General features: G+C 49.8%; 2 protein-coding genes across 2 annotated transcripts; one reads left to right on the top strand and one right to left on the bottom strand.

The window, feature by feature from the left end:
* Positions 1-2,123: 2,123 nt before the first annotated feature.
* On the bottom strand, positions 2,124-8,715 carry OVOL2 (ovo like zinc finger 2). Its single transcript, XM_063391244.1, has 4 exons — positions 8,452-8,715; positions 7,594-7,784; positions 5,212-5,401; positions 2,124-2,662 (listed from the first exon to the last, which is right to left on the bottom strand). Exons 1-4 carry the CDS (start codon positions 8,549-8,551, stop codon positions 2,352-2,354), a joined length of 792 nt encoding a protein of 263 aa, XP_063247314.1. The 5' UTR covers positions 8,552-8,715; the 3' UTR covers positions 2,124-2,351.
* Positions 8,716-19,693: 10,978 nt separating this feature from the next.
* Positions 19,694-24,754, top strand: LOC134547386 (protein PET117 homolog, mitochondrial). The gene is made up of 2 exons (XM_063391235.1): positions 19,694-20,051; positions 24,596-24,754. The coding sequence occupies exons 1-2, from the start codon at positions 19,956-19,958 to the stop codon at positions 24,743-24,745; spliced, it is 246 nt and encodes an 81-aa protein (XP_063247305.1). The 5' UTR covers positions 19,694-19,955; the 3' UTR covers positions 24,746-24,754.
* The last annotated feature ends 17 nt before the right edge of the window (positions 24,755-24,771 follow it).

Below are 24,771 nucleotides of genomic sequence, written 5' to 3'. Positions count from 1 at the left end.
CATGTCAGGCAGTATTGCTCTGGAAAGCTTTTTTCCTGATTCTCTTTGTCTTCTATGAATTGTATTTATGAGTTTTCACCATAACACTGCAGCTTACAAATACAATTATGACCAACCCCTAAGCTTCAAGAAAATCAGTCAGAACTTCGTACCTGAGGAAGGCTGCCAGCAAAGCCAGTTTACAAACTGAAGTCCCAACTGAGTCTGTACCTCAGAGAGCTGCCAGGCAGCACTGGTGAGAGCCACTCATGTCTGGCACTTCTGAAAGCCTGGCTGCTGCCTTGGGCATCCCTGGCTGAGCTGTGCAGCATTTCTCGAGCAGCAGAAGCTGGTTTGTCCTGTAACAGGACTGGCAGGTGGCTGTCACCAGTGTCACACAAACCCAAACACACTTTATGACCAGTTTCAATTAAATTGCCAGACTGTTAAAGTGAAGTGGCCAAGGCAGTGTTACAGGTCCTGTTGGTCCTCTGCAGAAAAACCTGCTAGGCATCCAGGGCAGCTATTTCAGTTCTGCATCCAGCTTCCCTAAGCTTTGCTCTCCATCGAGGATGGGTTTTTCTCTGTGCCATGCTACCTTCTCCCTTTCTCTTTTGTTGTGAATCCTTTCCGTGTCCACCTCACCGTGCCTGTGGTTCTGTCAGCAGGGATGTGCTGTGACAGTGACACTGGAGGGAGAGTAAAAGCAACATGTGGTGCAGGAGGGATAAAAAACCAACCCATGCACACAGGTACACACACAAAATATATCTCTGGCTGGAGAAGAAAGGTTTCAGCCACAGCTCTACTGTGCCAGGGGAAGGGCTGAGGTTTCAGCAGAGCTGGGCACACAAATCCCATTGCAGAGTGAGCAACCTTCCCTTTACACTGCTCAGTTATAAGACCTGAGGGCCAGTCCACAAGCTTTAGCTCCTTCTGCAAAGTCGGGATCTTCTCATTTACCTTAGATGTCTTTTTTTCCCCAGCAACTTCCCATTTATTAAAGTATTCTGCAAACTTTCCTGCTACATAGGATAAGTTTTCTTAACACAGTAGCATCACTTTATTATCCTCGTTTTCAAGGTCTCAAGCACCAACAGTTTGGCTGAATAAAGTATTAGTATCCTTAGGAATGATTTAAGACCCCTAGAATCTTTTCCCCACAAAAACCCAAGCAGATGCCTGTGCAAAACTGAAGCAAGTTGAAAAGATTTTTTTACAATTCTTGCAAAGTTGCTCAATATGTCTCATTTTAGCAGCAATGAGTGTGGAATAACTGGTGTCCTGATTAAGCCTGACTTTGTATTTTAGGTGGGAAGAGCCTTTAACACTAATACTGGTCACAGAGGAGCAGCTAGATTGGTATCTGCAGTTTTGTACTGATCTCCTGAAGCAGACACAGCCTCAGTCCCCCTTTTCACTGCATTGTAGTAATGAACAGGCACTTGAATATAAAAAAGAGAAAACCCAAACACACACCATAAAATATGCACAAAATTGCATTTCATCATGACAGAAAGTACTTACTTTCAAGTCATTACAGTGCTTGTTTAGGTTTCTGGGTTGCTATTGGTGTATGTTAAGAGGATGTGGTAATAGTCCTCAAAGTGAGCATGGCAAGTCCAGTAACATCAGAGCTAAGATTTCACTTGTTTACCAAGTGAAAACAAGTGAACGATAAAAATTCATGGTTTCAAGTACTTAAGATGCAACCAACGGTCTGCCCTAGAATAATGTCGTTTGCTAGTAGAGAAACTTTGGAAAGAAAACATTCTGCATCCTTTGGGAAGAGTTTCAGCTCACCTTGGATCACACACCCCATAAACTGTTAGCAGACTGCACTGGGGGCAGAACTAAGGGTATTTGCACATTTTGACTCATTTGCTGATACAATGCACTCCTGTTTTGAAGGCATTTTAATTAATGTTGCATAGAACCATGTAGCAGTAGCACTCTTCCCCAACACTTTTCACCCAAACCTCTCATAAGTCATTTGCATGGGAGGTAACAGTTACCAGCTTTACAAAATACACTTGGGAAAGGTGAACTCATTTGTCAGTGGTGTTCAGACCTGTGGTAGAGCTGAAATAGAAAACAGGTTGCCCAAATGTCAGTTCAGTAAATACTCCATCCAAGAGGTGACAGCCTTTGCAAGCATTCTGTTTTTATTGGCCAGATAAAAAAAAGTCTGATGTTTCCATCACAAATGGGAATATTTCTGTGAAGCTGAGGTTTTATCAACATCAAGAGAGTCCCGTTAACAGAAGCATCCCTTTAATTTCAGGTGTTTCTTTCAAAATGGTTATTTAAAAAATAATATATATAGTCCTACATGTAAACTTCATTCCTGCCGAGCACTGTGAGCCCCTGTGTCACTCATCCTTGCCATCCTCTTTGGAGTTCCTCTGCAGGACAGGGCTCAGTTTGGTTTGCAGAACAGCTGCGAGTTTTTTGGAGGTTTTCTTCAGGAAGGCGCTACCAGGGTGGACACTGCTGACGTGCAGGTACAGGTCTTCCTGTGTAGGGCCCGTGTAGCCGCAGTCTTCGCACACGTACAGCTTGTCCCTTCTCTGCTTGTAGGCGTACTGCTGCTGCACGCCGTGGATCTTTTTCAGGTGCGACTCCAGCGAACAGCGCTGCGTGAAGGCCTTGTTGCAAACCTCGCACTTGTAAGGACGAATGCCTGCAGTGGGAAAAGACAGGGGTTACCTATTATGTCACCTGTATTCTGACTCTTGTTTCCTACAGCCAACCAAGAGCAAGGCTCTGGTACATCAGCTGCTGAGAACGTATCCAGCAGCCTCAAGGAGGTGCCTCTCTAAACTAAACATCCTACTTTCAGACTAAGGTTTTCAGGAATGGGTTGATATATTTAGGCATGGAAAACCTAGGAATGTTTTGAGAAGGTGGAGGCAGATACTGGGGATAACGGACACCCATCAGTGGTTTGGTCCTAAGGCAGCCATTATCAACTCCTACGAAATTTATTTTAGATCCCTGACTATTTGAAATCCTGTGTTTAGGTAACACTATCAGTTTCAGCTTTTACAATGAATGAAAACTTTTGTCTTGGTAAGATTTTAATTTTTCTTTTTTGGTTTAATGAGGCTTTGGTGAACAGCAGTGAATGTCCAGCAATCCCAAGTGCTTTCATATAATACAGATTTGATGACTGAGTTTACAAATTTCTAGAAGATAAAAGAAATAACTGTTTCCAGAGGAGGAAGAAGAAACTGACTTGTGATTTGAAAGCCCAGACAACCAACATCACAAAAATCAATTTTACCACCAATCAACACTGATGTAACAACAACCCACTCAGTGCTTAAAGAGCTGAGGATTTAGCAACACTTGAGAGAACCTAACCCAGCATGAATTCTACTTACTAGTCTAGATCAGTAAGTTTCCAAGCAAAGGCTACCCCTAAAAATGATATAAGGAGTAACCTAACCCCCTCTTTTCCCCAAGTGGAATGCCAGGGTCTGGAAGATCAGACCTGTGGTAAGCCAGGCAGAAAAGAGTAAACCAGATTAGTCTGTTCAGACAGTTCTAATTTTGTGATTGCATTGTTACCAGTCAGGAGCTGATCTTTCTACCAGAAATCCAAGCTAATTAGAAGTTCCAACAGGCAGCATCTCAACTGCATTTTTGTTTAGTTAAAAGAGCTTATCCCAGTGCACCAGATTATCAACTATCAAGACAAAAGTTTCCTAATGCCTGCTGCTGTGAAGTTGCTTCATGTCCGTTAAACTGCAGTTGGAGAGAAAGCCCAAACCTTCATTAGAATTCACACACAAAAAGCATTTTCATGTTCACTTGAAGGCAATTCAAACCTCCACCATCCTTGGTGCCTGCTCCAGTGCTCCACAGGCAGGAACACAAGCACAGAAAGGGTAGTGCCAGGATGGCACAGCCCATCAGGGCTTTGAGAACTTCTTTGTCACTTAGGAATCATTTTAAATCCCTTAGGAATAATTTTAAATTATTCTGACCAGAGACCCTCTTGGATTTATTTTCTGACTCTCTGATGATGGGACAGCTTGAAAAATCACTTATTTTGGAAGTACTGACACCACACACCAGCCATACCCCAGTGGCAGCTCTCCTTCTCATATGAAAGCTTTGCAAACAAACACAAACAGCCCAAAACATTGGTTCCAAGCAATGCCTTCTCATCCAAATAGATGTCATTGTTTTAGGGAGCTCTACAACGAAGAAACAGCTCCTGCCTACCAACATCCTTGTGGCACTTCTAGCAGTTCACCTGGTTAATGGGACTCTGCAGAGCAAGCCCAAATAATATCCAGCTCCCATTGGGTGACTATACATCTGGAAAGATGGGATGTGCCTGTGAGATGTGGTAGATGCACCTTCTGGGTGCCCAACAGTGGAAAGCCAAAGCCTGTTGAGCACAGTCAGCTCGGCCCACCAGGAAGCATTGCCCTGATGAGGATGGGGTTGATGTTTGTTTAAGCCATTGCTTCCACCAAGGAAAAAACAAGCCAATCAAACTGGCAGCCTTCTCCCTGCTGCAGTCTGGGGTAAGAACTTCTGGGAAAAGTGAGCTGGATTTGAGGCTACAGAAACACAACCACTGCTATTTGGGATGGACTCTATTTGGGAGGAACTGACCCCACTGCAGAGTGGTCCCAGACAGCACATCCTCCAGCCTAGGGGAGGCACAGCATGAACCACATTGGTTCCTCCAGACATTTCCAAAATCAAGCCAGAATTCCCTTCCTGCACAGCGATCAGCTGGGAAGGCTCTCAACAGCAAAATCCCCAGGAAACTGCTGCTCGTTACCTCTAGAGGGCAAAGCCTTTTCATCGAGCTCCTGCCTCCACTCATTCCTGCACAGGGATAATTGTGCCGTGATTCCCTATTCCGGGGTGGTTATCCCAGGCAGGTTATCCGGGGGGGTTATCCCAGCCTCATTGCCTTAGGCCTGGCAGCACGGGGCTGTGTCTACACGAGGTGTGGATGGCAGGTCCTGCATCCTTACTGCTTCATGGATTGCAATAGTTCTCCTCAGATTTTGTCATTCCCAGGACTTTTCTCTGTCCATACTCACATCTTCACCTTTTCTCCACTGCATCCCCATTTTTTTTTCCCAAATGTTGTTAACCATGTGTGTTATGATCTTGCCAGGTTACCCCCACCCTCTCCTTGTCCTTGTTCCATCCACCTGTTCCCCGGAGCCTCCCACAGGTCCCCAGGGAACGCATTCTCACCAGTATGGGTCCGGACATGCCTTTTCAGATCAAAGGTGTCGTTGAAGCCTTTTCCACAGAAGTTGCACAAGTGTCTCTTCACCTGGCTGTGGCACTTGATGTGACGGTTGAGCATCCTCTGCAGGCGAAAACCTTTGCCACACAGCTCACAGTTATGCAGGGCAGCATCATTGCAGGTGCCAGTGGTGAACTGAGGAGTGGGAGAGGACTGCGTGAGCATTGGGTTGAACAACAGAGGACCAACAAGAAGTAAAACAAGCAGGGCTTATTGTGGCATTAAAAAAAAGGGGGGGGATAAATTAAAAATGAAAAGTGAAAGCATTCAAGATTTTCCTGCTGGGTGAAACCTTCATGCTTTCCTTGCAATCAAGTGGGGGACTTAATGTGCACAGTTTGGAACTGAGGCATCTCTGTCCAGCTTGGATTCAGGGGTTAAAACAAATTCTGTGTAGTGGTTCCCTTCCAGGGGTAGCAACCCTTACCTGGCTACATCTGTGAACACAAGGGCTTAGGCTATGAGCACCTTTCTGTGGGACCACACGTGTGTTTGCTCCTGCACTCAGCTAATATCCTGGATGGAGAAGGGAAGTCCTCTCTGGTGCAAGAGAGGTTTTTTATGTGCTGCCTTCACTAGTCATGCCTCCAACTGCTCCAGGTGTCTCAAAAAACAGCCAGAATAAAAAAGGTGGTTTTGGAGAGATAAACCCAAGGCACGTTGTGCTGACTCAGCAGAGACTGAAACAATGGCCCTAATCTTCCCTCGTTGGTGTCCCCGTCGTTAATTAACAGCAAAGTGACATTAGTGGGTAACCTCATTCCTGCTCCTAGCGCCAAAAGCATTCTGCCAACACTGTGACATAACTTGACTAAAGAAGACACTGATGATTCAGCTCTTGGGATCAGAGGGAAGGCTTCATGTCTGGGAAATGTAAATGCTGCGCTGCTGGTTTAATTATTCCTGGTGGAACACATGGACATGCCCTCTGTTAGATGCCCGGGATGAGGGAAAGCGAGCAGAGCAGACAGTACCACGTGCACACATCCATCAGCTGAAAACGCCAGCTCTGCTGAAACGAGGTTTTGCTGTAACAGTCATGAATAGCCCAGGTTAAATTATACTAAGTAGGTTAAAGTCAAACAGCAGCAGAGCGGGCTTTTCACAAAGACAGGAATATGTCTGGTGTTTCTTTTTCCTGAAGAGCCAGTTATTTTTCCCGGTCCTCTTCCTCTGCTTTCTACTGTAGCAACACTACTCGAAATTGTAAAGAAAGATTAAAGAAAACGGCAGCTGTGAAACCACGAGGTGTGAAACTGGAGGGGGAGCCATCTGGGAAGAATCTGTTGGGCAACAGGGCTATGATTTCACCTCAAGGCAGCTGCATATAAACCGGGATGAAACCTAATCATGAGACTTAAGAACACAGTGACTGAAAAGCTGTCAGTCCGGAACAGACAATGGTAATTTTTACAGCTCCATCCAGCAAAGCAGCAGCCAAAGTTTAACGAGGTGTTAACTACCAGTGGTAAACACATCTCCTTGTGCCTGACGCTGGGGTGTCCTGACTCCACCTCTGCTGAGGGGACCCTGGATGCTCAGAGAGAGATGCGACACTATTTAGGAGCTTGGTGTTGCGTTCTCAGGGGGACTCAACTTGGTGTTGAGTTCACGAGGACCTGAGGCACCATGAGCAATTAGCCTTCTCAGCCCTGGGAGGGAAATCACTGCGCTGCTCTGCTGGTTCTGCCCAGGGAACACCCAGACAGCCAGAGCTCCTGCCCATGCAGCAGAGAAGCTCTTCAGCAAAGTCAGTGGACAGATAATTGCTTCATTTCACCCAAGTCTGCAGGTCGACCTCAAGATGACAATGGCCTTTCACAGCTACAAAGGAGAACCTTGAGCTGCTTTCTTGATAGGTTAAGGTGGGAGGGGGGCAGCGTGAAGAGTCACCCTCCTTGTTGAAGGCTTGAGTACAACCTAGAAGGCAGCTTTTAAGGAGGCCCCGCGCTCAGGAACAAGATCCACCCACGCACCATGGGGCATGACTCCTAGCTGCCAGGGCTGGTCCTTCCTGGCTGGGTCAGAGCTCCTGCAGGACCCAAGCCAAGCAGGTCAGGGGCAGCATGTCCCAGGCAAGGGTAGGAGAAAGCAAAGGGCACTGGAAGATTATGGCACATAGCTTCTGTGGCTTTGCTGCTGCCATCCTACGGCCGGCTGCTCTCCCAGGCCTCCACCTCGGTGTACAGGACAGGTGCTGTCACCACTAGCAAAGAGAGCCCAAGGGACTGTTGTCACCTGGTGTCCCCGGACAGCAGCTGGGCCTTGACCTTGAACTGGGGTCACCCCACTGCCAGAGAAGAGAGGGTTGGGGTGCAGGCGGTTACCTTGATTTTTGATCTGACCATGGGGCGCTTGACGGCCAGGTCCAGCAGCATTCCCCCGCCTGTGCCCAGCTCGTTGGGGGCAGGTTGGGGCGTCGGTGGGTCGCTGGGCTCGGCGTCCCGAGTCCCGCTGCTGCCGCTGCTCTCCAGGCTGCAGCTGTCTTCATAGCCCAGCAGCACGCAGCCGATCCCGCCTGCAACGGGGTGGGGATGCGATAAAGCGAGGGGACCCCGGACCCGCGGGCAGGGCAGGAGAAGGAGACGGCGGGCCCCGGTGTTTAACCTCCGGGCGGGCCGCTGGCGGCGGGGGAGGATCCCCGGCTCACGCTGCAGTCGGAAACTCAAATACGAACGGTCCCAAAGTTCAAACAAGCCAGTCGGCCGCCTTCCCGTTATACCCCGGGCAAGGGCAGGAGGAGAGGGAGGAGGAGGCCAGGAGTACATCATCCCTCCCCGCCCCCGCCCTGGGTCCTTCCTTCTTCTCCCCCAGCCACTTTTCTCATGCAAACGAGGTTTCCCACCTTCCTGGACACACACACACACACACATTCCCCCCAGCTCCCCGCCCCGCCATCCCCGGGGGCTCCCCGGGGTGGCAGACGCTGCCAGGCATGAGGGCGGCACGGCCCGGCGGGGCTGGCACCCCTGCCGCTGCCCGGGGACTTTCCCCCCGAGCGTTGTCCATGTCCCCTCCACCACGTTTCGCCCAGCTCTCTCGAAGCCGCCGCCCGCCCCCTCGGGGCTGCCCCGGCCCGGCAAAGCTCCCTCCCCAAGTCGCCCCCTCCGCGGACCGCGGGGTCCCCGTTCCCTCCGTTCCTCCCGGCGGCACCTGGCGCGGGGCGGCGGCCGCCGACGCCGTACCTGGGATGTAGGTGTCGGCTCTCTCCTCGTCGGGCAGCCCATCCCAGCTGCGCACCGCCGGCTGCGGGCTCCGGCGCTTCACCAGGAAGACTCTGGGCATGGTGAGGGCAGGGGGCACGGCTGGGCACGGAGCGGAGCAGCCGTCTCAGCCCCGCCGCCCGCCCGCAGCCCGACGGGGCGCGGGCGCTGCGCTGCCGTCCGGGGGAGCGGGACCGCACGCACCGGGCAGAGCCGCTGAGGCGCGGGGAGGGGAAGGGGAGGGGAGGAGAGGGGAGGGGGGGGAGGAAAGTTTCATAAGGTGGAATAGAAAAATGCACCAGGAAACTTGGGAAGGAGCATGCGTGCTGCAAACATAACGGTGTCAACAAGTCTGCTTACCTGTCCGACCGGTTGGAGCAGCTGAGCTTTGTTCCAGCCCTTCCTAAGGCATGAATGTTTGCGAAAGAATTTAACGTCTGAAAATTAAAGAAAAAAAAAAGAAAGAAAAAAAAAAAAAAAAAAAGAAGAAGAAGAAGAAAAAGCCAACCAAACCAAACCAAAAACCCAAATGAGGAGAGAGCCCCGTCGCTACCGCCTGCCTGCTCCCCGCCAGCGGAACCCCTGCCGGGCCGGACCCTCTGCCCCTCTCTCCGCTGTCGCACCGGGATGCCCTGCCGGGAATGGGGGCCGGGATGGCACCCCGTTCGTGAGTGCGGGTCCCGCCGCCCATGGGGGGATAAGCGGAGACCCCCCGGGACAGCCCGTCGAGGGGACGACTTGCCAAGGCCCCAGGAAAGAAGCCAAGCTGTCCTCGGGGCAACAGCAGGAAGAGAAAGTTGTTACTATTTTTTCTTGATGACTAGCCTTTCTTCTGTTCCAAAAAAAAAATATTATTTTTCGGTCATTGATTTAAAATTTAAAAAGTGCCACAGCCTTTTATCCCTCTCCTTTTCTTTCTTTTTTTTTTTAATTATTATTATTATTAATTTGCTTCTTGTTGTCTTCCCCCTCTTCCCAAAGTGGAAATGAAACAAAGAGAAGAGGCTAGGGTATCGGGAAGGAAGCAAAAGAAACAGAAGAAAACCCACAAGAAGTCTGCAAGCAGAGCAGAGCCTGCGCCTAGCATGGCCTTGGGTGTTTAACAACATTCAGGGATTCCTTCTCCCGCCTCCTGTTCAATCTGCTTTTTTATTAAAAGCAGTGGAAATGCACTTGGTGCCTGCCTCCCTCCCCAAGCTCATCCCTGCGGCAAAGACGGCACCGGGCTGGAGCAGCTGTGGGAATGAGCACCAGGAGCTATTTCCCCACATGGAGTAAGAGGCCTTTCAAACGGAGTCCTCTCCGAGGGTGCCACTTTCCTCCCACAGGACAGACCACAGACCAGGGGGAATTGATGAGAGTTTCACTGTTGGTTTCATTGAGACCAAGATTTAACTTCAGAGGCTGGACCTGGAGCCTCGGAAAGGAACATATCAAATATCCTTTGGTTGTGATATCCTTCAAATATCACAACCAAATGAAAGAGTTCTGCTTGATGCATGGCCCTGTTAGTCTTCTGGGTATGAGCTCTTGTGGGGGTCTGAGACTGGGGCTGTGGGAGCCCCAGGGGTAAAGCTCCAGCCCCACATCAGGTGATGCACTGAGAGCTCCTCCAGCAATCTATACTTCCAGCAGGATATCCCAGCACCTACTTGCTCCCCCTACTCCTGTGGTGAGTTTACAGTTTCTGCAAGTACCAGGTGAGAAGCCACCTCAGCATGGCTTCGGGCAACACCTCAGCAAGACTGCACATAAAACCTTCCCTTTCTTTCTCTTTCAGGCTATGTAATTTCTCTGTTAAGTCTGAGGCTTTGCAAAATACAGGACAAAATACAGCCCTGGGGGACTTGACTGTTGGTTTGTTGTTGTTATTGTTTTGGTTTTTTGGGGTTTTTTTTTCAGTGCTTTCAACTTGAGGTTTCTTTTATTTTATCGACTCCTTGTCTTTTAAGCCAAAAGAGGTAGCAAATTACATTAATCAGAGCATTCCCAAGCTAAGAGCTTGCTGAGACGACTTCATGGTCATCTGGGCTTTCTCAAATCCTGCTTTGAGATACTCATTTAATGAGGTCCTGTAGCACACACTTCACTTCCACTGGGTGCTCCAAATCAGACATGCAGTTACTGCAAGCATGGCTGAATCAGTAATAATAACAAGAGCAAGAACAAGAACCATTATATCATCACCTCTGGAGCCTTGACACAAGTGGTCAGGGCTGAGGTGTGCCCAGCATCACTGGAGACACAGAGTGGAGAGAAAGTCCTGCAGCTCCTGGCAAGGCAAGAGGACCTGGGTGGAGAGGCACCAGCTCCATGAAGGAGAGCATTCCAGTGGTAGTGGGCTTTCTACTTGCTGAGCTATCAGGTGGAAATGCAGACTGTTGACTGTTGGTGTTGCTTGGCCCATATGAAAACCATACTGCCTTTCCAACAAATACCATTCCTTGATGTTTTCTAACCTGGAGGAGCCTGAGGACCATTGCAGACAGGCACATGCAGCACCATGAAGTGGGATCTTTGGGGATCCTTGTCTTCAGCAAGGCAGCCCACAGACATATCACTGGATGGCCATGTCCTTCTCCATACTCCCACTGGAGCAATGTTGCATGTACAGCTTCAGCACTGTAATTAAACTTGATAAATAATGATGCTAATGAGGTAATAGCACAAACATTTCTGTAGGATCTTGTTTAGTTTTTGGCATCACTTGGGTGTGGGAGAAAATCTAGCATGTTAAATTAATATTTCAGGTGTAAATCAAATTAAATGTACAAAATGCCCTGTAGGGTCAAAGCACAGTGGGACCCCACCCTTATGGATTTGACTACTAAAATGTGTTTCATTTCACCCAGGTCATTTGGGAGTGAGGAGGGAGAGACGGGATCAAAGAAAGAATCAGCCCTGTGTCACTGTCTCAGTCACATCCCACTGCTTCCCAAACTAACCCTGTGTGGGGTTGGATTGGTGGTCACATGCACAAATTGGGGACTCATGCCCCTCATTCTGGAGGATCCCATCCTGGGTCACTGCCAGCATCACCCTGTTAATGTGGCACTCAGGAGGGAGTGGGGACAGCATTCTTGGGGCCAAGGACCTGCATGTAGGGAGCAACGGAAAGAGCTGGGGTTAAGAAGAGCAAAGGGAGAGATACTTGGAAAAGGAGGTGTAAGGAAGGCACTGCTCAGGGAATAACGACTCAGTTTGATCTGTCAACAGGAAATATTTCAGCTATGATCCCAGGGAGCCCTGTCCGTTTCTCTTGCCTGGGCTACTTTTCACCATGATCAGCATGATAAGGCTGCAAAGGGGCATGGCCTGGGCAGGGATGAGAATTTGATTGCACAGCCTGACAGAGCTGGGTGTTGTTGAAATGCACAGTCCCTCACCAGTGCAGAGTAATGCCTTTAGCATGGAAGCCAGAAAAGGAACCTTCCTGCTCAACTCCCAGTGGCATCTTGCCCGCAGCCACCACTCTTCTGGCATGGGAATGGAGGGAGTCCAGCAGGTCCACCTGCAGAGGCTGAGGATGCTCTGCCCACAAGGCTGAGAGCAGTCACCCAGGACCCCTTTTCTGGCCATTGTCATGATTTTAAACCCAACCAGGCCAGACAGAGATGAGAACCTGGATGGTGCAGCAGCTTGGCTGTGCAACCTTTGGTTTCTGGCTCCCAGCAGAACTCAGGTGAGGAGATTTATATGAGTTTACTGACCATGGAGGAGAGGCCACAGCTTCATATCCTTGGGAAGCTGAACCTTCATCTTCAGGGTTTGTAGTGTTCTTGACACACCAGAGCTGGAACACCTGGGTCACTGCAAGTCACCCAAAAACCCAGCTGACACTCCTTTGGCTGGTGAGCCCCCACACCACTCTCAAGAGGCATTTTGGGAGGGATGGGGAGGAGTCTGCATGTCAAAACATTGCTTAGTCCTCTACAAGACATATCCTGGTTTGACATCCCTTGCTTGAAATGCTCCATGTGCCCCCATCCATGGTGGGATGGTAAGCACAAAGCCCAGTGCAGCACCACCAGGCCACCAGGAGCCCTGGGGTCACATCCCAGACGTCACAGAGAAGGGTTCACGGAAGGAAGATGCTCTCATTGCAACCAAGGCAAGATTAGAGCAAGGGAGAGTATCTCCTGTGCAGCCTCTTCCAAACTCTCCTCCTTGGATTATCCATTGGAGGTCAAGCATCCCATAGGGTCTTTCAGGCAGGATTGTAAGGACTTCTGAGGACTGCGTCTTGAGAGCCCACAGAAAAGCACCACGTCCCCCTGCTCTGGAAGAAACCATCTCCTTGGACATATGCTGCTTTCAGCCCTGGCTTTCCTTCCACCTGGTTGTCTCTGTGCTGCAGCTCAGCATCTGTCTGTGAAGAGTCGAGGTGCTCCTGGAGATGCTTCGGTCCTGCCCGTGCTCCATCGCAAGCCCACGACAGCAGGGGTGACTCAGCCAGGTTTTGGCAGCCGCCTGCATGCACACACCGTGCCTTGCCCACAGGGCTGCTCTTGTCTCCGAGGGCAGGTTCCCACCCAAAGCACAGAGTTTGGGTGAACACTGGCCTGTGGTACCACAGAGATCAGGGGGATGTGAGCACTGCTAGGGTGGCACGGACTGGCAAAGCAAAGTTACTGCCCTAGTCACCCTCTGTGCTGCCAGCTCTGGGGCTAAGCCTGGCCATTGGAAAGCCCTGCTTCCAAGCCAGGGTTTGGCAGCACTCCTGTGCTTAGATGAGGAAACACTTCACCGCAGCGGCAGGCGCCAGAGTGGCTCTACGCCAGCATTATCTTGGAAGGAGGGAACAGTGGCTCTGCAGGCTGCCCCAGTTTAGAGGGTGATCTGCTTTCCTTGACTGAGCAGGGAGGGATGGAGAAGGTGCCAGCTGGGGGGAGATGGCTCCCCAGGCTGCGGCAGAACCTGCCTTGCCTGTGCTTCCCTGACACGTTTCAAAGCACCCCATCAGGCTGACTCACCAGGCTTCTGTCTCCCTGCCTCCCACGGCCCCTGCCACTCCCGGCGTCTCCCTGTCTTTCTCAACCTATAGCTCAATTTCCTTCCCACTGTCCCCAGCTAGCTCAAAACTGTCTCTCTGGCCACTCATTCACTGTGGCTCTGCTTCCTCAGGGCACGCAGCATCACCATGGTTTCCCACCAAGCATACAGGTCCCACTCCCTGTGGAAATGGCCCCCCTGTGAGGTCTGTGGCAGGTGTAAGACCCCAGCAGCATCCCCTGAGCATCCTCCCCAGTGCTACCCATGGCCCTGTGCTTGGGGAAGAGGCTGCTGGAGGATCTTTTGTGCCTCATATCCCCTACACACGGTCCAGCACCACTCTGGGAGGACAGTGACCCCCTTGAAGAGATGTCCATTCTCACAAGGTGGTCAGCACAGCCCTGAGCTCTGTGACTGACATAGAAAAATGGTGAGCATCTGTTTCTGGAGGTCTCTGAAGCCCCTTGCCAGCTTTGCTTGCACTGTCTAGCTTGATTTTTTTCTGTTGCTTGGTTTCTTGCATTCCTACTGCCCAGTGTTTCCTCCTTGGGAATTTCAGTGTGTTCCTACCAAGCTTGATACAGCAGCAAAGGTTCCAAAGATAGTGAAGTCCCAGGGGTATCCTGCAAGTCAGTAGCTAAATACTGGACAGAAAGCTACTTCCTCTGAATATTTCTGCTGTGCCTCAAAATACATCACCTTTATTAGACACCAGCAAATCCACATGGGCTCTAACTTCCAAAAACTTCCACGCAAGTCAGAGCCCCTGCAGCCTCTTCCAATAACCAGTCACTACTGGCTGTAGCCCGCAATGCCCTGTGTTTCTCTGGTGTCTTCCCAAGAGACACCTCTATGCATCAAACCCCACAGCTGTGTGAACAGTGAAGAGATGGGGCAGCAGCCTCTCACCCTTCCTGCCCACTTGTTTGGATTTTGGATTCTCTCTGGCAGGTCACAGGAAGCTTCAGCCAGGTAGATTTGTCCACATGAGCAGCTTCCCAATTCAGTCTTTGGAGTGGGCTGCTGGAATGCAGTAGAAAGGATACCACAGGTGGTCTGCTGACACCCCACTCCCTGTTTTTTTCCTTATGAAAGGCATTTTCCCTCCTTGCATTATGCATCATCACCACATCTCACTGTTCCCATTTTGCTGTCCAGATGGAGTCTGCTTCCCATGCAGGTGGGAGGTACTGCCCTGGAAAAGACACATTTTCCCTGCCACCAGGATGCACTGTTGTTGGGATGTACTGCACACCAGGATGTGCTCATGGAGGCTGTGTGCTCAAGAAAGGAATGTGAAGCCCATTAGCTGACTGGGATGACAAACATTTGTTGGGATTTGGGGAGACAGGGAGAAAGATCTCCATGAAAAGCTGGTGGAAAAAAGCTGGATGAGCCACAACTGGGTGCTGACTCAGGCAGACTCTTTCCAGGTTCCTAAAAATAATGAGCGTGCCTTTGAAACCTGTGCTTCCTGCAGCTGGCACGGCATGATAAGCTGTGCTTCCCCCCTCCCACAGGCCCTGCCATCTCTGCCATCCCCTTCCAAGCTCAAACCACTGCGGTAGAAATTCCCCTGTCCCCTCAGGGACAAAAGGCACCTCTGGGGCTCCCCAAGGCTTCCTCATTCCTGCTGGATGACGACTGCCATAAATCCCATTGTATGCATATGGAGTTCAAGCATTTCTTTACCATTTCAAAAATCTCCAGGAGGGGCTAGGTGCTGTCCCTGCCATTTCTCTCCTTTTGCAGGATTATTAGAGTGAGAAAGAAGTGATAAGGGCAGAGAGGGTTAGCTGGAAGAAGAAATAACAGTCCCCAGCTGGGTGGTCTGGGACAGTCCCATTGCTGCCACCCCTGGGTGAGCACCAGGGCAGTGCAGCTCCCTGGGGTTTTGGCAGCAGAAGAAAGAGAAGGTGGTTCTGCTGCACTCCTCCCTGACAAGGAAGGCCACCAGGACAGCCTTGGCCACTGGCAGTGGTGATGCCAGCCCAAGCACAAAACAGCTCCAGGCAGGGCCAGGGGATGGGACAGGATGTCCCAACCCCTGTTCAGACACTGCCATGTTAGAGATGCATCTTTCCTGCTCCTCGTCCTGGTGTCATGTGTGCAGAGGGTGGGCGCCTTCCCAACGGGTCTCCAGCACTGCTGCTGGAGACTTCCTGCCTATCCTGCCTGTACTACAGCAGAACATGTGCTCCAACACGCCCAGGATGCGTGAAACATCGGGACACACACTTGCTGCCTATGGAAAGGCCTAGGGAGTTCAGTGGTGCCGCTTCCAGCTGGACCCCTTTCCTTACAGCTTTGGTTTGACTGCTGAGCGGGTTCAGTGCTGGCTGCACCCCATGGGTGCCACCAGATGAGCCCTCCTCTCCCTGCTGCCTTCACAGCTGCAACCCAAGAATCCCTCTTCCTCATGGGAGAGCCCTGAGAGGGTGTGAGCTGGGAGTGCAGCTCACCCTGCTTTGGGGGCCAAGGCCTCCCACATCCTCCTGTCTTGCAGCAGCCCTGCAAGCTCCAGGGTGACTGCAGAATTACCCTGGCAATATTTGGGGTTCCATGCACAATGGTTTTGATCTCCCAATGCCTTTTGCAATGATTTTGAGGGAAGAAAAGCCCAACCCTAAGCCAGTAAGCACCCCAGCCCTCAGTTCTCAGCAGAGCTGCCGCTGTTCCTGCCTCCTGCCGACTGCGGGCAAGGGTCTGTACAATTGCCACCAATATAATTATTACCTGCTGGGATTACATCCTCTCCCTGCTGCAGAGCAGGTAGACTTTGACCTCTGCCTGCATTCATCCCCCTCTCAGGGGAAGCACTTGCAGGAGGGAGCCGGGCTGCACTCCCTGGGTTGGGTTACCTCTGCAGCACCTCAAAACGAGGGGCAGGGAAGAATGTCATGGGGAGAGTGGGGAGAGATATGGTGGGGAGGTAGCATCCAGACCTTCCTCCTCAATCCCTCATGCTGGTGATGCCAGGGAAGGAGCGTTGGAAGTCTGGGGTGTCTTTTTACCCTCTGGCCAGGGCAGAAGGAGGTGTTGCTGCCTGGTGGCAGCCCCACACCTTAGTTGATTTAGCTGGAGGTGACCTGCTCATGTTCCCTGGGCTGGCTGGCTAACATGTATTCACACAAGCCTTGCTATAAAACCAGCAAGGCTCCACTAGAGGCTGCCTGGAGCTCCTGCCTTCACTGCTGGGAGGAGGAAGTGCATAGGGAATTTAAAATCCAAGGTAACTGTTTCACAAGCAGCTCTGAAAATGGAAGGAAAGATTCAGTGCTCCTTGCTCGAAAGAAATCTATCATCTTCCCCCCTAGTTTATCTTTACTCCATCATTCAAATCCCAGGCCAATCAGATTTGCTTCCTTCCAGCTCCCTATTAGAAGAACTATCAGAGGACCCTGGGGCTTGTCTGAATCCTCCTAACTGGAGGAGCAACAAAATTAATCCAAATTGCTGGTGAGGTTCGTGGAGCTTCTTTCTGTACAAGTGCAGATGGAATGAGTTCCAAGGGCTTTTACTTCATTCATGCCCATCAAAAAATAAAACTCACCCAAGGCAAGCACACCTCCACCTGTCTGGAAAGGAGGCTGGCCTGGTCAAAATAAAGCATTTTTTTAATACATACATTTCATGAATTAAAACTATTTTTGGAGTTTCTGTGCACAGAGAAGCGCTCAGTCACACCTCTGAATTACAGAGGAGGGACACAAAAAGTTACATTACAATTTTTTCCTCTGCATAATGCACTTTTGAATACCACCATGACCCTGCCAGCAAATCCTACAGAAACATTTCCTACAGGGCCAGGGTGGCTGCACCCAGACCATCAATGCCTACACCACCACAGCCAGGTCCACCCCTGTTGTGGAGGGACAGGAATAATTCAGGGAAAAAGGTATCATGGTGAGATAAAAGTGCCTACAACACAGCAATCAGTTATTTTTGCTGCTATAATTAGCACTGCCATAAGGAGAAAATCAATGCTAACAGCAGCAGGCACAGCCTCCTCCCCTCCTCAACTCAGCCTCTACCTTGAGACCTTGGCTAAGCCTTGCAGGCATCCATACCCACACTCGTCAGCCACACTCAGCTTCATAGGGCATAGGGAAGCTTGGGTTAGGCTGAATTCAGGTTTGTTTTTTTTGTCTTTGCCACTGAGGCAGGCGAGCCCCTGTGTCCCAGTGGAGAGCTCTGGGTGTGTGCAAAGTCTCCCTGTGTGAGCGTGCACACACACACACACGCACCGAGGGAGGAAGAGCTGCCTCTGCAGAGAGGGAAGGACAGCCAGCAGCTCACCAGAACCCTGGGAGGAAACCGAGAAAACATAGCTTTAGGATGATTTTTTAAATTATTATTATTTTTTGTTAGTTTGCAATTTGATAAGAGAGGCTGGTTCCTCACATTACACAGGACAAATGGAGCAGGAGGGCGCTATGGTTCAGGACACGAACCTGGAAATGGGCTGTTTGAACTTTCCTCCCTCCCCTCCATATCTTGCAGGGGTTTCCTGAGCCTTCAGTCCTTTTTCTTTTGCCACTAATGAACGCCACAAGTGAGCAGCCTGTTCTCTGGATTCTCTGGTGGCTAATAGAGGGTTGAGCTGACACTGCCACTCCTTCTCTTCACAGGATGCTACCCAGAATGGCCACCCATGGCACAAAGCCTTGCCAGAACTCCTCCTCACCATCAGAACGGTTGGAACAGGGAAATAAACATGGAAGTCTTACTGAGATAGGGCCTGCAATGCAGCCTTATCAAAGAGGGTGCCAAATGCCTGTGAAAGAGCTTGGACTGTGGATGAGGCACAGGGGTTCCACAAGCTGAATTTTCTTTGAAATCCAGGATAAAGATGCCCCCTAAGGATGGACTGCAGACGTTATCCAAGATCATTATCCAGATCTGAGCTCTTTGCCCAGGGGAAAAATGGTCTTGAGCTTTCCAGTCTAATTCAGGCGTGACCCAACCCTTTCCCGCCTGGCGCTTGGCCCCGCCTCCATAAGCGGCGGCGCCGCTATTCCCAGGCCAGCAAAGGAGGAACCAGGCACAGGAAATAGGGCACCAAGCTACGGGCATAGTACAAGTTTCACCAGCAGCGAAGCCCTCCTGATCCACCTCTCCCTCAGCTTAAGCCCATCCTCTGCCTCTCCTTTTGGGAGTCTCATGGACACAGCCATTAGGCCTATGCTCGTTGGGCCGAAATCTTCTCTGTGTCCTTCTGCCCAGCACCAGCTGGTAAAGTTTTCCTCAGCAGCACACCCTCTGGGCACTCCTGTCCTCCCATGTCCATCGAGCCACTTTCCTGTCCCTGCAGCCCAGCTCCGAGAGGAAAAAGGGCTTTTCCACATCGTGGCTGCTGCAAGGTTTTAAACCAGACCAGCTGCTAATCTGAACTTGGAAGAGGTCCCCTCTCACCCTAGAGCATGGAAAAGGGCAAAGCAGAAGAGCAGGGTCACAGTAGGGCAGTGAGCCCTTCAGCGAGGCCCAGCCCATGGGGGAAAGGGCGGAGCGCAGGAACACCTGAACCACCAGGGCAGAAACTGAGATTGTGAAAGCGCAGCCTGAATGCTCACTGCCTGGGGATTTCAGCCCCTCCAGTGATTAATGACAGGGTTGGGTAGAGGCACTCGGGGGGAGCTGCACCCTTCCCCACTGACAAGGGAGTTGTGTTGGCTCCCATCCACCAAGCTCCTGGCTCGACCCCGTTCTTGGCCCTCCAGTGGCCTTGGACACGTTACAAGCACTTCTGCACAAACCCTAATAACAGTAAACACACTAACGTGAGCACAACCAATAGACTCAATTGAAATATCATCATTTCCACTAATTTCACCTTTCATTTTAATCACGTTTATTCAGCAGAGAGATGAACAAGATTATATTGAGGAGGGATGTGTTTGGTTTCCCTCTTCCACTGCAGACAGGGCTGGGGATGGAATAATTCTGTCTTCAGAGCACAGAAAAATGGCAAATACAAGGCCTTAAGGCTACAGACTGAACAATGAGAAGAAACCGAACAATTGAAGAACAGCTTTCTCCAGCTGCTTCTCCCATGCAATTCGGGATTTCTGGGCGAGGAGAGCGCAGAACTGGTGGTCTTCACTCGACAAAACCAGAAATGTTTCTTGCTCACAGAAGAAACTTCCTTTTCTTTGTGTTCGACGGCAGGAAACCGAGCGAACATCCTCTCCAGCGAACAGCCCCGGGGAACACCGGCACAGGTGGGCATCCCAGTGGCGCTGATGGAAAAAAAGTCCATTTTTAGCACCCCATGTCAGAGTTTCTAGCCAGGAGGCTGCCAATGCCCAACCCCAGTGCGGCTGCTCCAGGGAGCCGCGTCCCGCCCCCGCCGGCGCGCCCCGCCCCGCATCGGCGCTCGGCTGCTCCGGCCTGGCTCGCTGCGCTCGGCGCTCGGCAGGGGGCGGGGCGCGCCGCCTCACGCTCTCCCGCACCCCCGCCCGCCCGGCGCTTCCCCCGCCGCAGCCCCGCCGGCCATGTCGCGGGGCTCCCGCCTGGCGCTGGCCGCCTCCGCGCTGCTTTCCGCCGCCATCGTGGCAGCCGTGCACGTCCACCAGCGCCGGGAGCTGGAGGTGAGTGCGCGCCGCGGGGTGAGGGTGGCGAGCGGGGCCCTGCCCTCACTTTGACCCCGCCCGCCGGCCGCGCAGGCCCCGCCCCCTCACTTGGCGCCCTGCCCTGCCCCCACCTGCGGGCTTAGGCCGGAGCCCCGCCCACCACAAAGCGCCGCCCACCATCGAGCCCCGCCCCGTGCGCGCTGTGGATCCGTGCCTGAGCCCACGTGTCCTGGCTCCATCCATCCATCCCTGCACTGGAGGCTGCAGGCGCTGCAGTGCTGTGCCCGGCCCGGCTCCCAGAGGCCAGAGCTGCCCCTGTCCAGCACTGCCCCACTGGTGCTGCCTTGGCTGCACTGCCTCGATGGTGCTCTCTCCACAAGCTGTCCTTTCCCCGCATTTTTCTGCCTTGGTGCCTGTGCTTTCCGTGCTCTTTTAGCTGCACCAGCTCCCTAATGCTGTCCTGTGCGTTTCCCTTCACGGGCAAATAACAGCGAGGAGCTCCAGGTGAGGCTTGGTGGAGGTGCTTCCCTCCCTCTCCAGCAGCCAGCATGCAGGGAGGATGTGATACTCCAGACTCTTAGGCCAAGGCCAACCCCCTGGCAATGTTCCCAGAGCTCTCTGTGTCTGGCTGTGCTGTCCCACTGGTGTGCCCTGTTTTTCCTCAGCCCCACAAATGCATCCTGCTGAAAGACAGACAGCACTGTGCTGTGCCATGCTCCTGCCCCTGCTCCCTTCTTGTTCTGCCAGGGCAGGCACAGTGCAAGCTGTCAGAAACACCACGTGGTAATTGAACAGGGTGGTTCTGTGTACTACATTTACAAAAATAAGAGAATTCCTGGCAGGCAGCCAGTGTGCCAGAGAGCCCACAGCTAAAAGTTGTCAGGTTTGACCATGGTGAGTCCTAACACAGAGCAATCCTGCCTGGCACTAGAAGCTGTGTGGTTGTGTAAAGGTGTGCTGTGTGAGCAATGAGTGTGCTGGTTTGCGCCCTGCTGATGAGCCAAAGGTTATATGAGGGCACACATCTGATCCTTCTCCACTTCCATACAAAAAAATCTAGAAAATGCACACAGAAAAAGCCCATGTTAAAATGACGCTGAATCAATCAGAAGTTACAGAACACCAGAGTTCAAATTCCCAATCCATAGGTCTGCTCAGATGGCTGTTGCTTAGGCTTTTTGATACATTCTGTAATTACAGGATTATATTTTCTACCCCTCAAGAGATTGTCTCTGTCAGTGCTTGAGAGTGATGGAATTTGGAGGATGTGACTGGTCTGCGTAAGGAAAGAGGCAGGTTTGTGTGAGCAGGAATTGAAGAACACTCTGAATGGCACAGGCAAGGAGTTGGGATCCTGGAGTGGCAACCAGCAACGGCTTTGCACTTGCAGAGCTGATGGATGTGCTGGGTAAATCACCTAACACGTTTTAGGTACATCACATCACATCAATCACATCACATGTTTGTAGCTGGCTGCTCCCTAATTCAGGATGCCTGCCTTGAGCCACTGAGGATCTGGCAGGAATATCTGCTAAATGCTCCTGGACTAAACTGCAGCTGCAATTAATAGCAGTTGTACTTTGAACACGTGCTGCAGAATAAACATCACCCTTGAGTGTTTCCATGGGACACCTAAACTTTGTGGATCTTTTTGACTGAAATCCTTGGTTAAAACCTATTCAGAAGGGCCAAGGCTCATAGGTTACATTTTATAAATTATATCTGAGATTTTTTTTTATAATTCTTCATAGCTAAGTCAAGCAGTAGTGGCTTGATGTTCAACAGATCCAGTTATTTAGATAACATAATGGAAATAAATAATGTGGGTATTTTACAGACCTGCCGTAGAGAATATTTCAGGTTTATCTTTATGCAGATTAATAAACTTTTGACTTCTATAAATTGATGTGCCAGGCCCAGAGTGATTTGAGTTTGCACATGCTTTTCATGCTTGCAGAAGACAAGCAGGGCTAACTTCTAAGGATAGAGGAATATGAGAAGATTAACAATTTCATAGATCTTTGTCACTTTTGACGCTCAGATTATAAAGGCGTCTTTTGCAAAGTGTGCATTTTCAAAGCAAGTACATTCACCATCAGGAAGATTGCAGTGTTTTGTAAAGGAAAAATGATTACATTTTTGGTGCAATTGATCAGTTACATTGTATCTCCCCACATCTTTATTGTTGTTAACTAATAGTAATTTAATAATAAGTTTATGAACTTTGTGTTCAGTTTCAAATTACTGAATTGTAACATGAGTTCAGCTGATGGAAGCTGGTGGAAAGGAACTGGTTTTATTAGGTTAAGTTTTGGAGAGAGTTTTGATTGTTGGCTGACATATGTGTCTGTGCATTTTCTTATCAAGATAAAATTCTTTCTTAAATTCTTTCTGTTTTGATCTTGACATTAGAAATGATTGCATTTGAAGTGTGCAGTCATTAGCATGCTAGGTGAAGAATAAAACCCTGTGATAACTTGTCAAATAATAGTCACAAACATCCTCTCAAGTGACTTCAGAATCAGCTTTCAGATAAATTATTTGCAGGTGTATTTTGGCATCATTCAAATGGGCCACAAATTATTGATCTTTCACCTTCTTATAAATGTGTAGCCAATTAAATGAATAAAAAAATGTTATTAATAATTTACAAAACTGAATTTAGAAAAGCCACAAGCAAAGATCAGTGTCGAGCTCAGGGCTGGCACTGAGTGAACTTAACTTCAGCCTCTATCGCAGCGGAGCTCCCCTGTTCACAATTTCAGTCTCTGTGGGGCTAGTTTATATACAGTTTCTTCAGCTGGACAGGGCACTGCCTCATACTTCTTTGTTTTTCCTCGATTTCTGTGAATCCTGTATTGGGATGCACACCCCGATGATGGAGGCTAGATCCATATCAAGTGTTGCTGTGGTTGTCAAGTTCATCTCTGGGAGTGGGCTTCTCTCTTCTCAGAGTGACTCTTCTTTCTGTTGCAAATTTTGGTCCTTGCCTGAGCAAGAGCCTTTACAATTCCTGGGCATTTTTCTTTATTTCCAAGCCTGACTGACTGTTACTGTATTCCCTCTAAAACACGAATGATTTTACACCACCAATCACAAACACAAATTATATTACATGAACATGAATTATTTTCCATTATATTGCATGAACACGAATTATTTTACATCATATATCACAACCTAATTATGAAAGTGTCAATGTAAGTAAAAATGTCTAGGTAAGAGAGAGAGAAGCATATGGAGGAAGCAAAGAGCAGCTGCGATTTTCTTAGAACCTTGTACATCCATTGAGGTGTTGCACCCCAGGTTGAAAGCTGCTGGTGTTGTGTTGCACATTATATATTTATTTATATATATGTTATATATTGTAATAAATGTAAAGCCAATTCTAAATTAATAAATTATTTTGTTAATTAAAAAAAAATCAATGAACAGAATTTTGGGTAAGCCAACAATCAAAGAATCAGTGTCGAGTCCTGGGATCGGCACTGGGTGAACCTTAGCTATGGCCTCTCTTGCACTGTAGCTCCCCTGTTCACGCTTTTGGTTCCGTGAGTCCAGTTCATGTACAATTTCTTTAGCGGGACAAAGCATTACTTCATGCTTTCTTTGTCCCTTCAGTTTTTCTTCGTATTCATGGAGATTCATCCTCACTGTCCAGTCGGTTGAATAGTTCTTCCGTGGGGAGATGAATATTAAATACGACTTCTGGGAATCGCGTATTGAGATGCGCGTCCCCATGGCGAAGTACGGCCCATCTTGGTGGTAATGGTGGGGTCATTCGCAATCCCATCTCCGGAGAGGACCCATCTTCCTCGAACCCCCTCTCCTTTTCTCTTGTAAATTCGGTCGTTCCCCAGTTCCCGGCAAAGTCGTTCTTCGATTCCCAAATCTGTCTACCCCAGTCTCAAATGATTTTACCATTTATTTCAAAGGGCACAACTTGAATTATATTATACATACATTATAAACACGAATTATCCCACATCATTTATCACATATATTAACATGTGACTTTATAACAAACATTTTAGGTAAAGGGGATATTTTTGAAGCAAGTGCCGTGCTTTTTCAAGAGTTTGAGTTGAAAAGCAGGCTGTGGGTATTTTTTTAAGATTAAGACATGAGCAGAAAGAAGCAAATGAAGACATGTGCCGATTTTTCTTAAAATACTTTCCAATTTGTCACAAAATGGCCTCCAAGCAGAGAAGTTTTGAAGAGCTTATTCTGATTTGGTATAGATTTAGATCAGAGATAGCAGGTTTTTTTAGGTCACATCCATCCTGCATGGCATGGGAATTACAGGCTCCTAGCATTTATTTGCTCAATAGCTTTGTCATTTAGTAAACCCAACCATCTGAAGTGAGGGCAAATAAAGCACTTTTTGGTGTAGTGATGCCAGATATTGGCTTCTGAAGATTCCAACTACATTAAGTTGCTGCGGCTAAGACCCTGTAAAGACAGCAGAGGGAACAGCCTTGCAGGAGGGGTGGAGCCTGGGTGGGGTTGATCCTGATCAGCATCCTCCTGGCTGTGATAAACCCTGTCCCTTGTGTTTTCAGAGGCTGCGAAGTGGCGTTGTGAGAGATCTTGAACGTCAGAATCAGAAAAAGGAGAACATTCGCCTGTTAGAAGAGCAGATTGCTCTGACAAAGCAGCTCATGGAAGAGAGAGACAAGGCGCTAATGGAAAAACGTTCCCAGCAGTCCTAGGCGTAGGCCTGGCTTCTTAGAGGTTT

Source organism: Prinia subflava, chromosome 2 (genome assembly GCF_021018805.1).
Source record: "Prinia subflava isolate CZ2003 ecotype Zambia chromosome 2, Cam_Psub_1.2, whole genome shotgun sequence".
Classification (NCBI taxonomy): Eukaryota; Metazoa; Chordata; class Aves; order Passeriformes; family Cisticolidae; genus Prinia; species Prinia subflava.
Note: the sequence above shows the minus strand (reverse complement) of the source record. Positions and strands in the feature narration are given on the sequence as shown.

What these genes read in the sequence shown, in the direction of transcription:
- LOC134547386 (XM_063391235.1), top strand. Translation starts at nt 19,956, where the DNA reads ATGTCGCGGGGCTCCCGCCTGGCGCTGGCCGCCTCCGCGCTGCTTTCC. An exon ending in ACCAGCGCCGGGAGCTGGAG is followed by an intron (nt 20,052 to 24,595) that starts GTGAGTGCGCGC and finishes TTGTGTTTTCAG; the next exon opens with AGGCTGCGAAGTGGCGTTGT.
- OVOL2 (XM_063391244.1), bottom strand. Translation starts at nt 8,551, where the DNA reads ATGCCCAGAGTCTTCCTGGTGAAGCGCCGGAGCCCGCAGCCGGCGGTG. An exon ending in AGCCGACACCTACATCCCAG is followed by an intron (nt 7,785 to 8,451) that starts GTACGGCGTCGG and finishes ACCCCGTTGCAG; the next exon opens with GCGGGATCGGCTGCGTGCTG. An exon ending in TGGTCAGATCAAAAATCAAG is followed by an intron (nt 5,402 to 7,593) that starts GTAACCGCCTGC and finishes CCCACTCCTCAG; the next exon opens with TTCACCACTGGCACCTGCAA.